General features: G+C 31.1%; 1 protein-coding gene across 1 annotated transcript; it reads right to left on the reverse strand.

Annotated features, from left to right (window-relative positions):
- Positions 1-539: 539 nt before the first annotated feature.
- Positions 540-2121, reverse strand: LOC114416273 (nodulin-16-like). The gene is made up of 2 exons (XM_028381147.1): positions 1870-2121; positions 540-948 (listed from the first exon to the last, which is right to left on the reverse strand). The coding sequence occupies exons 1-2, from the start codon at positions 1961-1963 to the stop codon at positions 758-760; spliced, it is 285 nt and encodes a 94-aa protein (XP_028236948.1). The 5' UTR covers positions 1964-2121; the 3' UTR covers positions 540-757.
- Between the last annotated feature and the right edge of the window lie 12220 nt (positions 2122-14341).

Raw genomic sequence — 14341 nt, forward strand, 5'->3', positions numbered from 1 at the left:
GATTCCAATAGAACATTGAAATTAGTATTCATAACGTTGAGTTTGAGAGTAAAGGTGTTAGATTTTCAAAACAAAGGGGAATTCAAAGAAGAAGAAGATGGCAAAGTCAATAAAGTGGCATTAGACATTGTAGTTGAATATAGAATTTAAAAAAGAAAAATAAAAAAATGTTTTTGTAAATTCGAAGAAGATAAAGAAAGTTAGAGAAGGAGGAGGTTAAGAAAGAGATTTACAAATTTGTGGATTTTTTTTTTGCATTTTGTGTCCGTTTTTAACTCACAGAAATCACCCACTCTCATAACCATAATAACATTTTGAACATTTTGACATTTATAGTGACGAAAAACATATTTTAGTCTATAATTTAATTTCTAATAAATGTCATGTAGACTTGGATTTGTCCCGACTCCAAGAAAAAAACAATACATTTCAATTTTATAAGGATAAAAAATATAACAAAAATTTTACTGGAATAAATTTTAAAATTTTCGATATTTATAAAAAAAAAACATATTTTAACTTATATTATAAAATAACGGTGGAAGTAAATAAAAACCCTTAAACCCACGATTTGTGACTATATTCGAAGAGCATATATTTGAGATAGCTCTTAAACTTATGATCACACAGGTACAATCATTATTTTTTAATTGTGAAATATCTCTAGTGGTTCCATGCCACTCACAAGACGAGATTTTATTCATGACTTTTTTTACTGCATAAAAGTATATTATTTAGTATGCAGATCGAACCACGTCTAGGGATAACCACCACCTGGAGGGCTAGCACAGCACTTTTCGCAACCTCCCGACTCTGTGAACCCCGAACAACAGCCACATGGGCAATGTCCACTTGGAGTTGGATGTGAACAAGACATAAAATGAAGGTCACCCCCACCACCATCTGATTTGGCATTACCCTCTTCATTAGTCTCTTTGACAACCTCACCTGCAAACACATGAACCATTTACCATAGAAAGAAAATCATAAATGTGATTGAGGATAAAATTAAAACGATATATAATAATTAAAGTGAACATAAATATTGAAGTATGAAAAGGTTAAATGATAAGATACAAAATGCCGGCAGGGGATTAAGTCCTTCCTTTATGATCCAACGAATCCTTTAAATTCACAGTTTCAGTTTGTAAATAATAAAAAGGGTTAAATATCTTGTTAGTTTCTTCAATTAGGCTTTTTTTTTTGTTCCTGCAATTGTTTTCCAAATGGTATTTTTATTTTTTTTTTTCATTTTTCCTATCATATTATTTTGTTTTAACTCTTGTCATATATCTTATTTTTTAGCCTGTGTAATATTTTGTTGATTTTGAATTAGTTCCTGTAAAGAAAAAAATAGATAGAAACTAAAACCAATTTTTTTAGGTATTACAACAACATAGAAAACTAGAAATATTACAAGGTCTAGAACAAAATAGTAAGAACCAAAGCAAAAAAAAGAAAATTTTAGAAGGACCATTTAAAAAAATGTATAACTACAAAAGGACAAACAATGTTTAAGACATTAAAAAATTATAAAAGTTAAGAACAAATTAAAATATATTAGTAATATGATTTTTTCATAAATTAATTATATTTTTAAATGTTTAACTAGTGTTTTGAAAGCATTTTTTTTATAAACCAATGATGATTAACAAACTAAGTGTAGTACAAGGTGCACCCACTTAGATGAAGAAGTACTTACATCGAGTATTCTATGTCCTGAGACATCGATACACGTTGCAAACCCACAAATCCCCTTAATATCTCTAATCTTTAAACAGTAAGCACTGTTTTGAAAGCATTTATTGGTATTATCTTTAAAATACTTCATGAAAATATATAATTAAGGAAAATTTAAATGTGGCTTACCCTCGTTAAAATCCCTAGCTGCCACCTTTGAGAACAGAAGGAGCATGGCCAGCATGCCTGGGATAAGTAATGCTATCTTCGTCTTCGAATCCATATTTAATTAATTGTAAACTATAACAGATCTACTAAATGAGATTATATATTTGGTAATAAAGGGTGAGACAATTAGTGGAATGTTTATACTATATATATGACTAGGGGGGAGGAGGGAGAAGTTATTGGGACTATTCACTTAAATGGAACAGTAGGAAATCCATTAATTCAGTGTTTTCAAAGAGTTAAGAATCAATTTATTTTTAATCAAAAGTATTATAATAATTGTACCTGCACGATATAAATTTCCTTCCTTGTTGATGTCTTCTTGATATTCTTCTTGATATTCTTCCTCCTCCTTCAAATAGTACTCGACCAAGTAGGGGATTGGGTATATACAAAAAGCACTTAATATTGGACTTTTGATCTATGGTCCTTTTGTAAGGTTGTCTGCTTAGGTAATACTCCTATAATTATCATTAAGGAACTTATTTCTCTCTTAAATATTCTTTACCAGTTAATATAGGTAATCTTGTTTTAATAAGTCGTCAAAGATCATATGAGACATGTTTGATCTTGGATCTGACCGAATATATAACATAAGTATCAAGTATTCGGTCATGTCAAATACTTAATATTACAAGAAATACTAGATATTCGGTTAGACCGAATACCTAATATTATAAGAGATATCATATTTTTGATAGGACGAACACCTGATACTATAGGGGTATCTGCTATTCTGAATACCTATCCAGTATAATAATTGTTGCCAATCATTGTGATATTTATATTTTATTGTAAAATAATCTTATTATACTCATTGTGGTTAGAATATTATAAGGCACGAGACAGCTTGATCCTCATTGTTGTAATATTAGTATTACAGTTTGTTAAAATAATAGTTAAAACCATTCGACATTCATAAAAGTTGCCTACAAAATTTGAAGTTGTTTTAGTGAAACATGTGACACTACACCGAGTGATATGCCAATTAAAATACTATAATAGACATGTAATTGCTTGTAATGAAGAGTCATGAAAATAATATTATAACCCTCTGTGAAAACTTTTTTTAAAGTGGTGTTGGAATTAATATTGATGGTAATTAGTATTTGAATGAAGAGAAGTCCAATGTTTCTTCATGAATCTCTTTCATTAGCATAAAATGGGTTTCAACATTGATTCTTATTATACTTTGGAGTTAACATATCAATCACCACTAGACTGGTTTCTAATTGAACCCGCTGATCAACATTTTTTTATGATCCCTAAAATTTGAATCTAATAACTTTACAGTCCACGCACATTGTTTAACTAACAAATTAACTAAACTCCGACCCTTTTATATGCGATCCAGAAGCCACGATAATGACTTTCAAAAAGTAGATTTAAACATTTATTCCTTCAATAAAAATAAGCATCATTTGACGTTGAGTTTTAAAAGATAACTCTACAAATGCTTCAACCATAAATCTGAAACAAGCAATTAAATGTCTATTATAGTATTTTAATTGGCATATCACTCAGTGTAGTGTGACATGTTTGATTAAAACAACTTCAAATTTTGTAGGCAGCGTTTATGAATGTCGAATGGTTTTAACTATTATTTTAACAAATTTTAATACTAATATTACAACAATTAGGGACAAGCTTTGTCTCATGCTTTATAATATTCTAACTACAATGAATATAATAAGATTAGTTTACTATAAAATATGGATATCAGAAAGATCGGCAATAATTACTATACCGCAGATAGGTATTCAGAATATCATATACCTCTCATAGTATCGGGTGCTTGCCCTATCCAAAATATACCTCTTGTAGTATCAGGTACTTAGTCTAGCCGAATACTTGACACCCCTTATAGTATCAGATACTCGGCCTAATCAAATATCTGATCCCTTGTTAAATACTCGGTCTAACCAAATATCGAATATGTCTAATGTTATCTTTGACAACTTATTAAAGAAAGATTACCTAGATTAACTAATAAAAAATAATTAAGGGAGATATCAGTTCCTTAATGATAATTATACATAGGAGCATTACCTAATTTTAATTTGATGCTGACACGGCACCTGTAAAGACTTTGATGCTTAAGTTCGAATGCATGTTTATGGGAAAGTACTAAAAATGTGTGAAGTCCCAAATGTATATATGGGAGAAGAGTTCTTATATATGGGCACATTTGATAAAAAAGCTTTTAGGTCATTATGTGTGGGAACAAGTGATCACTCTTATCTAGGTATTTTTAGGTTGAGTGCAGATGCCAATTTAAGCTATTAATCCCGATGTTCTTTGAAGTAGCTTGGCTTTTAGCCCAGATTAGATAGAAAGAGCCGAGGCTGCCCTATGTTAGTATTGCTTAGAATATGCAATGCTGACTTAAGGATTAAGGCCATTATTTCCTCCAAGTTAGGTTCCCCTAAGTCAGTGTTGCTTAGAATATAATCAATGCAAACTTAAAGATTAAGGCAAATATTTACTCCACAATAGTTGCTCCTTGTCATTATTGTTTAGAATAAGCAATGTTTGCTCAAGGATTAAAGAAAAAATTACCTCCATAGCAATCATCGATAAAATTACACGGTGACCTAAAAAATATTGAGCATATTTCACAAATAGACACTTCAATAATCAACGTACTTCCAATTACGTAAGAGCATTCCTAATTTCTTTAGCCACTCAACGATATACAAATCATTTAGAACATGCTAGAATAAATAAAATAAAAAAGGAACAAGTTATTTGTAGAGATTGAATTGGCTAGAGACAAGTTATAGATTAAGATATATCTTTGAATGGAAAGGAGTAAGATTCACAGAAGCTACGAAGATGTTGAGAAACACATGTATCGAGCATGCTATCACTTGCAGGTGAAAACTAATTATTGTGGTTGTTGGGTAAAGGGAATGGATCCTGCATGTGATGAGAGGGGTAAAGGGAAACAACTTGTTGGAATCTTAGGGAAACATAGTGACAAAGTGACCGTGGATCCAAGTGTTGGGAATGTTCAGGTTGTGGAGGATAGATGGTCGGTGGTAAAACGTAGGGAATAAAAAAGATAAAATCTTGTTACATATTTCCTCTCCCACTTTCCTGATGGGTTTGAGACTAAGGAACTTGGGGTTTCTTTTGGTTGATACAATAATATGTAGGAGATTTTCATAGCTGCATGGAGTAATCGTAAAAGGATTAGGGTTTGTTTGATTTGTTGGGATAAAGTATCCAAAAATTTTAGAGGATGAACTCGACAACATGTGTATTGGCCATCAGAAACTTCACGTGAATCTACCTAAATACCATAGAAGTGGAGACTTCTATACTCAGACACAAGAGCAGAAACACTTTCAACCTTATGGAAACAAGTTATATGGAGGATCATCAAAGTATAAGAGACATCAGGCCCTAAGTATTGCTTACCTGGGAGAAGAGTAACACCCGATATATGAATAGAGTTCGGAACAAGACGAGAAAGCAACAACGAAACAAAGAGTACCAGTGTAATCCGGTCTAAAAAATGTATGTTTCAAATAAAGAGCTGATAGCAACTAAGTGCCAAAGAGATTGTGTGTTCTGTTAGGAATGGAAGACATGAAAGTTGGGGTTGTGAAATATAAAATCATGGGTTATCAGAAAAACATGAGGTAGGTGCTCTCTTAGAACCTAACTTTGAATCCAAAGAAAAACCATGAATTCCTTGTTAGTTCTGTCATGTTACAAGCCTAAAAAGCCCTTAGTGATCCACAATATGTATGTATGATTACCTTAACTGAGAAGAAGTGCAAAGTTGGAAACATTAGTTCGGTTGTTGAATTTAAAAACACTTTTATCTGAGACACTTGCGCGCTGAGGGAAACACTAGCCTTGAAAGGAATGAAGTATGGTAAGTTTGCCTTGATAAAGTTTTTATTTGCTATGCTTTTCCATCTCCATGTGCATCCCTTCATGCTTTTATCATAAGATCAAGACAAATGCAAGCTCAAGGGTCAGTCATTGAAGGATTTGAAATGATTTGCAGTTATCTCATGTGTCGGTACATTCAAAACATGTCTTTTATTTGAGGACAAACAAAGATTTTAATTTGGGGGAGTTTGATAACTACAAAATTTGAGTTTAATTGATAGTCAATTTTGGTTAAGAATGATTAGAATTTCTTCACTTTACTGTTATTTTTAATGAAATAATAAAGAATTTAATATCATTGTAATTTTTTACCAACAGGATTAAAAAGAAGAAATTTTCATGTACTTTGAAGGAAAATTAATGCAAAAACTTGAAGAAAACCTTGAAGAAAAGTTGTTGATTGGGAAAGCTCACTTAACGCACAAGATAGACCCAACGCGCCTTCTCGTTTAGCGGTCAGCTTACGCTTAGCGCGAAAAAGGCCCACGAGAAACCCCAAAGGCGTGCTTAGCGCAAATTCCGCGCTAAGCGCATGATCATCGCCATTCCCACTAAGCCCAAACGTTGTTGCGTTCAGTGCGTGATTACACCGCCATTTCAGCTAAGCCTAGGAGTATGCGATCAGCGTGAGGTCACATGGACTTTAAGCTACCTTAGGCCTATAAAAGGAGTAGGAAGCAGAAGGGAAATACACATCGAGTCTTAGAGCTCTCTATTGAATATATCCAAAGCTTGAGCAACTCTAATAGGGGAAATCCTCCTTCTCCAACCATTCTTTCCTTCCTTTCTTTTATCCATCTCATCCCTTCTTCTATCTACATTAGCCCTAAAGTGTAAAGCCTCTCATGATAATGAGAGGCTAAACCCCCATTGTTGGGAGTCTGGCAGACCAACTTTTGTAATGTAGCTTTTTCTTATTATTTATTTAATACAATCCAATTTCTGTTGCTCTTTTCTGTGCTTATTTGTTTATTGATTATTGTATGATCATCCATGTTCATGTAGTGCTTAGAGGATAATGCTTTGAAAAATGGTTATTTTCTAAGAAATAGGAAAAGACATCTAAATGAAATCATTGCTAGAAATAAATTGATATTTGTTTATCCTATTTTATGCATATCTAATCTTAATGCAATTTATTGTTTTTATTTTTGCAAAGAAATTTGGGAGAGAAAAATAAATAAATTAGGCTCTTCATGCAGGAAACCAAAGATAAAATGTCTTAGTAGATATGAGTGGAAACTAGGATAACATTAGATACAGAAAATTATTAACATTGCATCACAAGTAGTTTTGACATGCTATGCCCCAACACATTTGCATTCTAAATCCATCTTTTGCATTCAATTATTGTTATTTTTCCTATTTTCTTTTCTCTTACTTTTATCTTCCAATTTCACACTTACAATTATTTATCTCTTCTACTTCTTATAATTGTTTAAAAATTGGGTTTGCATCACTTTATGTACAGATAAAGTTCTTGTAGATTCGACACTCAGACTTCCGAGTAACTTTACTACTCGTGACAATTTGGTGTACTTGCGAATGAGTTAACAAGTTTTTGGCGCCGTTGTCGAGGACTTTGTCCTTCGTACTTGGTTGTTACAAATACCAATTTGAGGGAAATGTTTCTTTATCCTTTAATTCTTTATTTAATTTTTGTTTGATTCGTTTACCTTGATAACCTACACGGTAGTGTTTCTCTTTCTTGTATGCAAGGTACACTTGCAGGAGAAAACCTTTTTCCCTTGAATCTAGAGATCAAAGCAACTTGCAGAAGGAACAATGCTGCACAAAGGAGAGAACAACAAGAGGTGCAGATTAATGTAGGAGAGAGATGACCCTCATCTGAATCATCCTCTTCTATTAATTGTATTTAAAAAACTATAGTGTACCAAATATTTAATTGACTATATAATTATAATTGACAACAATAATTAATAACTTAAAATATTTTATTAATAGTCCATTATTTAAATATATCAAAAAGAATTTAAAATATGAATAATTCCTAATATAAATTTAAGAAAATATTTATACATTTAAAATATTTTATTAAAATATTCATAGATAGTATTTATCCGTTCATGACACACGTCACACATTTTAGTTATAAGTATATCAGTCCTAACAATATTCTCACTCAAGATATCCATTTTAATTTATAATTAGGTATGTTTTTGTCGCTCTAAAATTATTAACGTTTGATTTTTATAGTCTATTTTGATTCCCTCTAATTCGAAAATATAATGTTTTTGTCCTCTAAACTTAAAATGTATCACTTTTTTATTATTGTTAAAGTGCTTTAAATAACACTTTCATATGTTAGTAAAAATTGTTTAGAAAGTACCCAAAAAAATGTACATTTCAAGTTTAGAGTAACTATGGACAAATAAGTTTTTTTAGAAAGATTAAAATCAAACTTTATATAGTAATTTTAGAGGGATAAAAACATGTTATCCTTTATATTCATAACGAATAACAGAATAAGTATTTATAATTTTATAGCTTATATTATAATTAAAATTCATTTCCATTAAAAAAAATAATTAAAATTCATAATAATTTGATATTTTTAAATTTAAAAATCGTATTTTAGATTTTCAACATATAGTTTTTGTTGGTACATGGAAATAAATTTTAAATATATATTTTAAATTATGATATAAGATTATGTTTAATTTTAAATAGATAATAAGTTAAGAATTTGTTATGACAAAGTGTTGGATTAATTTTTCAAGATTATATATTTTTGAAATTCAAATTATTGATATTAAGAATTTGTTACTATCTATTAGGAAAAAAGAATTTATTATTATTATTATTATTATTATTAAATGTAAATTAAATAATTTTTTATTTCAAATTATAACCATCACTAATATTTTAAATTTTAATTAATTTATATTAGTTATTGTCATCCGAAAATATAATTTGGGCTCATATATAAAGTAAATATATCATCTATTTATAAATTATATATTTTAATCTTTTATATGTTATGATGTTATGTATTGTATATTTTATATAATAAGAATGGAAATCAAATAAAAGAAAATAAACTAATGTTAAATATATATAGATAATTAATTTTCTTAAATATATTTTTGATTTGGAAAATACTCAACATTATTTCACAATCTTGACGAGAACTGTACCAAAAAATTCTTCACGAGAGGGAATGCTAAAATGCTATGCCAATAGGTGCCAAGTTTTCCTTTTTATTGGCTCTGAAATCACATTTTCATATTTCTAATACACGCTAAGTTTTTCACCATGAATTGAACTATGTTAATCGTCATATATAAATTTGTTCATTCTCTCCTGATCCCCTTTTGTTCACCTAACAACCCCACAATGTTGATTCCCTCCTCTCACCCCTCAATTGTAATCTCTTATCGTTTATTTCCTTATCTTTCAATTCCCTCTGTTGATTTCTGCTCATTCATTTGTAGGGAAATAAATTCAATACTGAAGAAAACCAAGTTGAACCAAATAGACGTGAAACCATATTATGGAATCCTAAAGGTGAGATTCATTTCCTTCTCTCTTTTCTCTTATTTTTTCTTTTCTTTTGCAGTGGAAATGTTTGCTAGTGAGCAAACAATGACAGGTATATGAGGTTTTTGATGTTGGATCAAATTTTAAGCTCGCAACTGAAGTTTGATTTTATTCAACTGGGTAGTTATGATGTTTTTAATAGGGTGAATTCTGCAAGTAATGACTTCCAGGCCTAGGACAAGTATTTTTTATCAACTTCCAGCTCTTTGTAATCTTGATGACATGCTTCTAGTGAGTATTATTCTTCTTTCATGGTTCAGTGGTAATTGGCCAAGACATTTGAGACCTTAATGTACATTTTCTTTTATAACAATAAATTTTAGTTAGTTTCACTGTTATAGAGTTCTGGTATATATGTAGCTAGATGCAGATGGTTCAATCTCCTTTTCAGGAATAATTCAGTGGCAAGAAGAGAAGAGGTGGCTTCCCAGGCCTTGTGTCCCCCCACAACTCCGTGAAGACTCAAGAAAGCATTTGAATCACTCTCGAGAATGTGCAAACCAAGAACTAATAATAGGCATGACTATCAACAACATTGCTTAGCAAACATAGTGTGGTGTAGGGAGACATAAAAAGTATGTGTAAACTATGTACATGGAATCTGCATGAAGCGGTTGACTACCATCAAATATTGGTGATCAGAATTTGGCACAAGTGCAGTATTGTGTAGGGTTTTTTGTGCAATTCCAACAAGCTATCCGAAAGATGCAAGATTTTCTTTTATGCAGTTTGGATTGGTGTGTGTTTGGACTTTAGAATGATATGTTGCAGTTAACATTGTTTAGACTAATTTTCAGTTTTAGGTGAGAAGGATGCAATGTGTATAAAAGCTTTGGTAGAACTTAGTGGTTGTTTTGGTCCGTAGTTACAAGTTGTATTAGGGCTTGTTTTGGTAGTAATGAACAATATTGCTCAGGTGGAATTGGCCATTAATTTTAATTTGATCTAATTTTAAATTGTCAATATTAATTTTTAAAATGATATATTATTATTATTAAAATAAAATTTAATATTGAAATAAATGTTTGCAATAGTACAAATAGCTAAGAAATGGTAATTTACGATGACGACATTTTGTTATTAAGAAAAAAATTATAATAATTAATGTGACTAAAAAAATATTTTATCATAATCACTTTAGTTGTTTAGAAATAATTTTTTTTAGCATACAAAAATTGTTAAAATATTTAAAATATGAGAACAATAGTTACTACAAATAATTATGGCAACATCAAATGTGCAAAAATTCAGCAACAATAATTGTTGATAAAACATAAGTAATGTCACTGTAAAATTTTTGCACTGACATGTAACAAAAATAGGTTTGCTGGCAAAAGTTGGTTTTGCAACATCATTTTATATATGTCAATAACAAATGTCGCTCTGAATAGCCTTTTTTATTGTAGAGCCAGTCACTACTACAAAAAACAATTTCTACGTTGGTTAATTTGCACATTCTACATCAGTTATTAACCGTCATTGTAGGAGACGTCATAGAAAGTCTGTTTTTCCTACGATGGTTCTATAAAGAACTGTCTTAAAAAAAGATATCTTTCTAAGACGGTGATACACTTTTTAGGACGGTTCTCTGAAGAACCGTTTTGAATGTAATTTTTTTTAAAAAATATATTGAGCATTCTAAGCCAATTTTTCAAAGAATCGTCTTAGAATGTGTTTTTTTTTAAAAGTACCTACTCAAAGGGTGCCCCATTAATTTTTTTTGTGTTGTTATCTATATATATTTGTAACATGCACTAGTGCAGTGCAGTGTTGTCTTCAAACACCCCAAAAAGCCTTAGTTAGAACGTGGATTAGTGGCCCCTTGATCAAAATCTCTAATTTTCCAATGCTCAAGAGCCATAATTATCAATTAATCTCTAACCGAAGATAAAAGAGGAAACATTTGAGTGAGTCAAACTCTAAAGAAAATTTTGAAACATTGGCTAACCCATAATTCAGATTATATATTAGACAAACAAAAAAGCTTATATTTATATGGAGTTTGGAGAATAGATACTCAAACCCAATTGAAAAAACAAGAAAGCTAAACTAATGGATGATTTGATACAACTAAGCCATAAATTCTTATAAATTTTAGAAAGTTAAACAAAAGGTAAAACTTGTTAGAAATGAAATTCATTAAAAAAATTAGAAGTAAAAAAATACAACTAAGCCATAAATTTTAACTTGGGAATGGGGTACTCATGTCACTATTAGAAAATATGTTTTTTACATCGGTTATTTATGACTTTTTACATCGGTTTTTAACTGAAGTTGAAAGTACTATCATTAACATCAGTTTTCTAAACCCGATGTTAACATAAAATTGACAACATCGGTTAGTCAAATAATCAATGTTATATAATAAAAATTCCACAAAAAAGTATGAATGTTAACAGTTCACATCGGTTTTTGTACAAAATTGATGTTAACTTATACATTAACATCGATTTTTATAGAAAATCGATGTTAACTTATAAAAACCGATGTTAATGTATAAGCTAACATTGGTTTTTACCGATCCTAACATCCAAACGTTAACATCGATTTTTAACAAAAATTGATGTTAACGTATAAGTTAACATCGGTTTTTTTACAAAAACCAATGTTAACATTTTTGGATATTAACATCGGTTTTTTAAGAAAATCGATGTTAATATACACAAACAACATCGGTTTTTGTTATTTGTGTATATTAACATCATATTTTTTAAAAAACCGATGTTATTAAGAATTTTTTTTAAATACAATTTCTGTTTTTATAAAAATTCCAAAATTTAACTTATAAATTTCAAATCAGACCACACACACTACAATGTATATCATTTGCATTCAGCTTTCAAACAATTTTTAGCAGAAACTAGCTAGTAAACTATCAATTGTAAAAAATGAATTTATAACTAAGAATAAATAATTTATTAATAACAATCATTAAAGAATATTCAATGTTAAAATGAAACAACAATTGTAAAAAATGTAAACACTACTAAAAAAAAGGCTTTCTACATCGGTCAATTAACATCGGTTATTGTTAAAACCGATGTTAACGAAAGCGCGGTGGCATTTTTGTAAATAAATGGAGTTACTTTAAAAACCAATGTTAACTACTTAATGTTAACATCGGTTATTTAAATAACCGATGCTAAAATGATGTTAAGATGAATATGTTAACATCGGTTTTTACCGATGTTAACTTCATAGTGTTAACATCAGTTTTGACAAAACCGATGTTAAGGAGTTGAACTGAACATCGGTTTTTTGAGAAACCGATGTTACCTTGTTGAAGTTAACATCGATTTTTACAAAACCGATGTTAACAGATTCATCCTAACATCGGTTATCCTTAAAAAACCGATGTTGATGTTGTTATGTTAATATGTTAAAACGTGTTGAAATTTCACAACTCGCGCACTCGAAAACCCTGCTGCACTCTCTCTTCTCTTTCTCCTCCCACCCGAAATCTGCCGGAAACCGCTCGGTCGACACCCACATTCATTTCAATACTGTCGAAAACCGCTCGCTTGAACCCACAGAACCTTCTATCGAAGAAAAGTCGAAGAAAACTTTACATTGCTGTTGGAACTGTGGGTCGAAGAAAACCCTACACTGCTCTTGGAATAGTCGTGGGTGCTCAAAGCTCAAAGCTTTCTACGCTGCCAGTTAACAAGGTATGAGCTCTACCTTAGTTTGTTGCTCTTCTTATTAAGTTCTTAATCAGTGCGGTGGCATTGTTGTGGCAGTTGATTGTGCTTTATGTGGTTTTCAAGCTTGACGAGAGTTACACGCCGAGCAAAGTTTCCATCCTTGCTTGTGGTGGTTTTCACAACTTGAAGGTAAATTTTTATTTTATTGGTTTGGGTTTGATTGGGATGATTATGCTTAATTATTTGGTGTTGACTTTGGGAACATTTTTAGGAGATTAAGACCGTGGAACTCGTGAGGCCAACTGGGTGGGTTTATCTATCCTTGTCTGGAGCTTATCCTAGGTAAGTACAGTGTTCTTTCTGTATCCAATTTTTGTTGGTTTAAGTTTGTATCCAGTTTTTGTTGTTTGTAGGCGTGGATTTTTGTTTTCAACGAAATTTTGTGTGCATGTTTTGGTAGATTTCTAGCATAGAGTGAACCCTAGAGTCTTTGGTGCATTCCAGAGTTGTTCCTAGATTTGTAGCATGTTTCACTCTAGCCTTTTGTCTCAACATAGATTCAACTGCATAGGCTACATTCCAGAGTTGTTCCTGGAGTGATTTCTTAATTTTGACTTCATGTTGAGATAAAATTTTGTTGGTGAGACCATCCTCCAAAGCATTCAGCTCCCTCTTTAGGTTAAGGACTTTTCTAGTATTGATATGACCCTGAGATATACTCCACTGCCTTATTCTCTGTTTGTGAACTTGATTTTCTGTTTCAGAACTAAACCCCCCCATCCCTGAGGGTGATAATTACCCCATTCAAGTTTGACCAAATTCTGGAACCCTTTATCCTTTAGCCACCAGTCCATAATTCTGAGAGTCTGAATTACTGTGATTGCTACCCATTCTCTCAGAGGGATGTCTAATACAATTAAAATCCCCTACAAGACACCAACAGTCCACTTAAGATTTTTATTTTTGAACGGCCAAAAATATTTTATATATTAGATAGAAATAGACTCAGCTAGCTAGGCTGCAAAAAATTAATTTTCTTTTGGATTGAATCCACAAACAGAAAAAAGCCTAATGCTTAGTTTAAACTTTAGGCTTATTATCAGTTATGACCAGTTTTTCTTCATGACATTCATTATATATACAACACTAGCAAAAGACCATGCCCCCCTAAACATCAAGGAACACCCTTCTAGAAAATGAAAAGGCTAGCTTTGGTGGTAACCTAGTCATAATTAATCAGTTCCTCATCATCCTAATCAGAGTAATTCCTCTCAAGGTTAAATTGGGAGCTGTCAGGCCATTTGGACAACCAGCCATAAGAA

The sequence above is a fragment of the Glycine soja genome, chromosome 1 (genome assembly GCF_004193775.1).
Source record: "Glycine soja cultivar W05 chromosome 1, ASM419377v2, whole genome shotgun sequence".
Lineage (NCBI taxonomy): Eukaryota > Viridiplantae > Streptophyta > Magnoliopsida > Fabales > Fabaceae > Glycine > Glycine soja.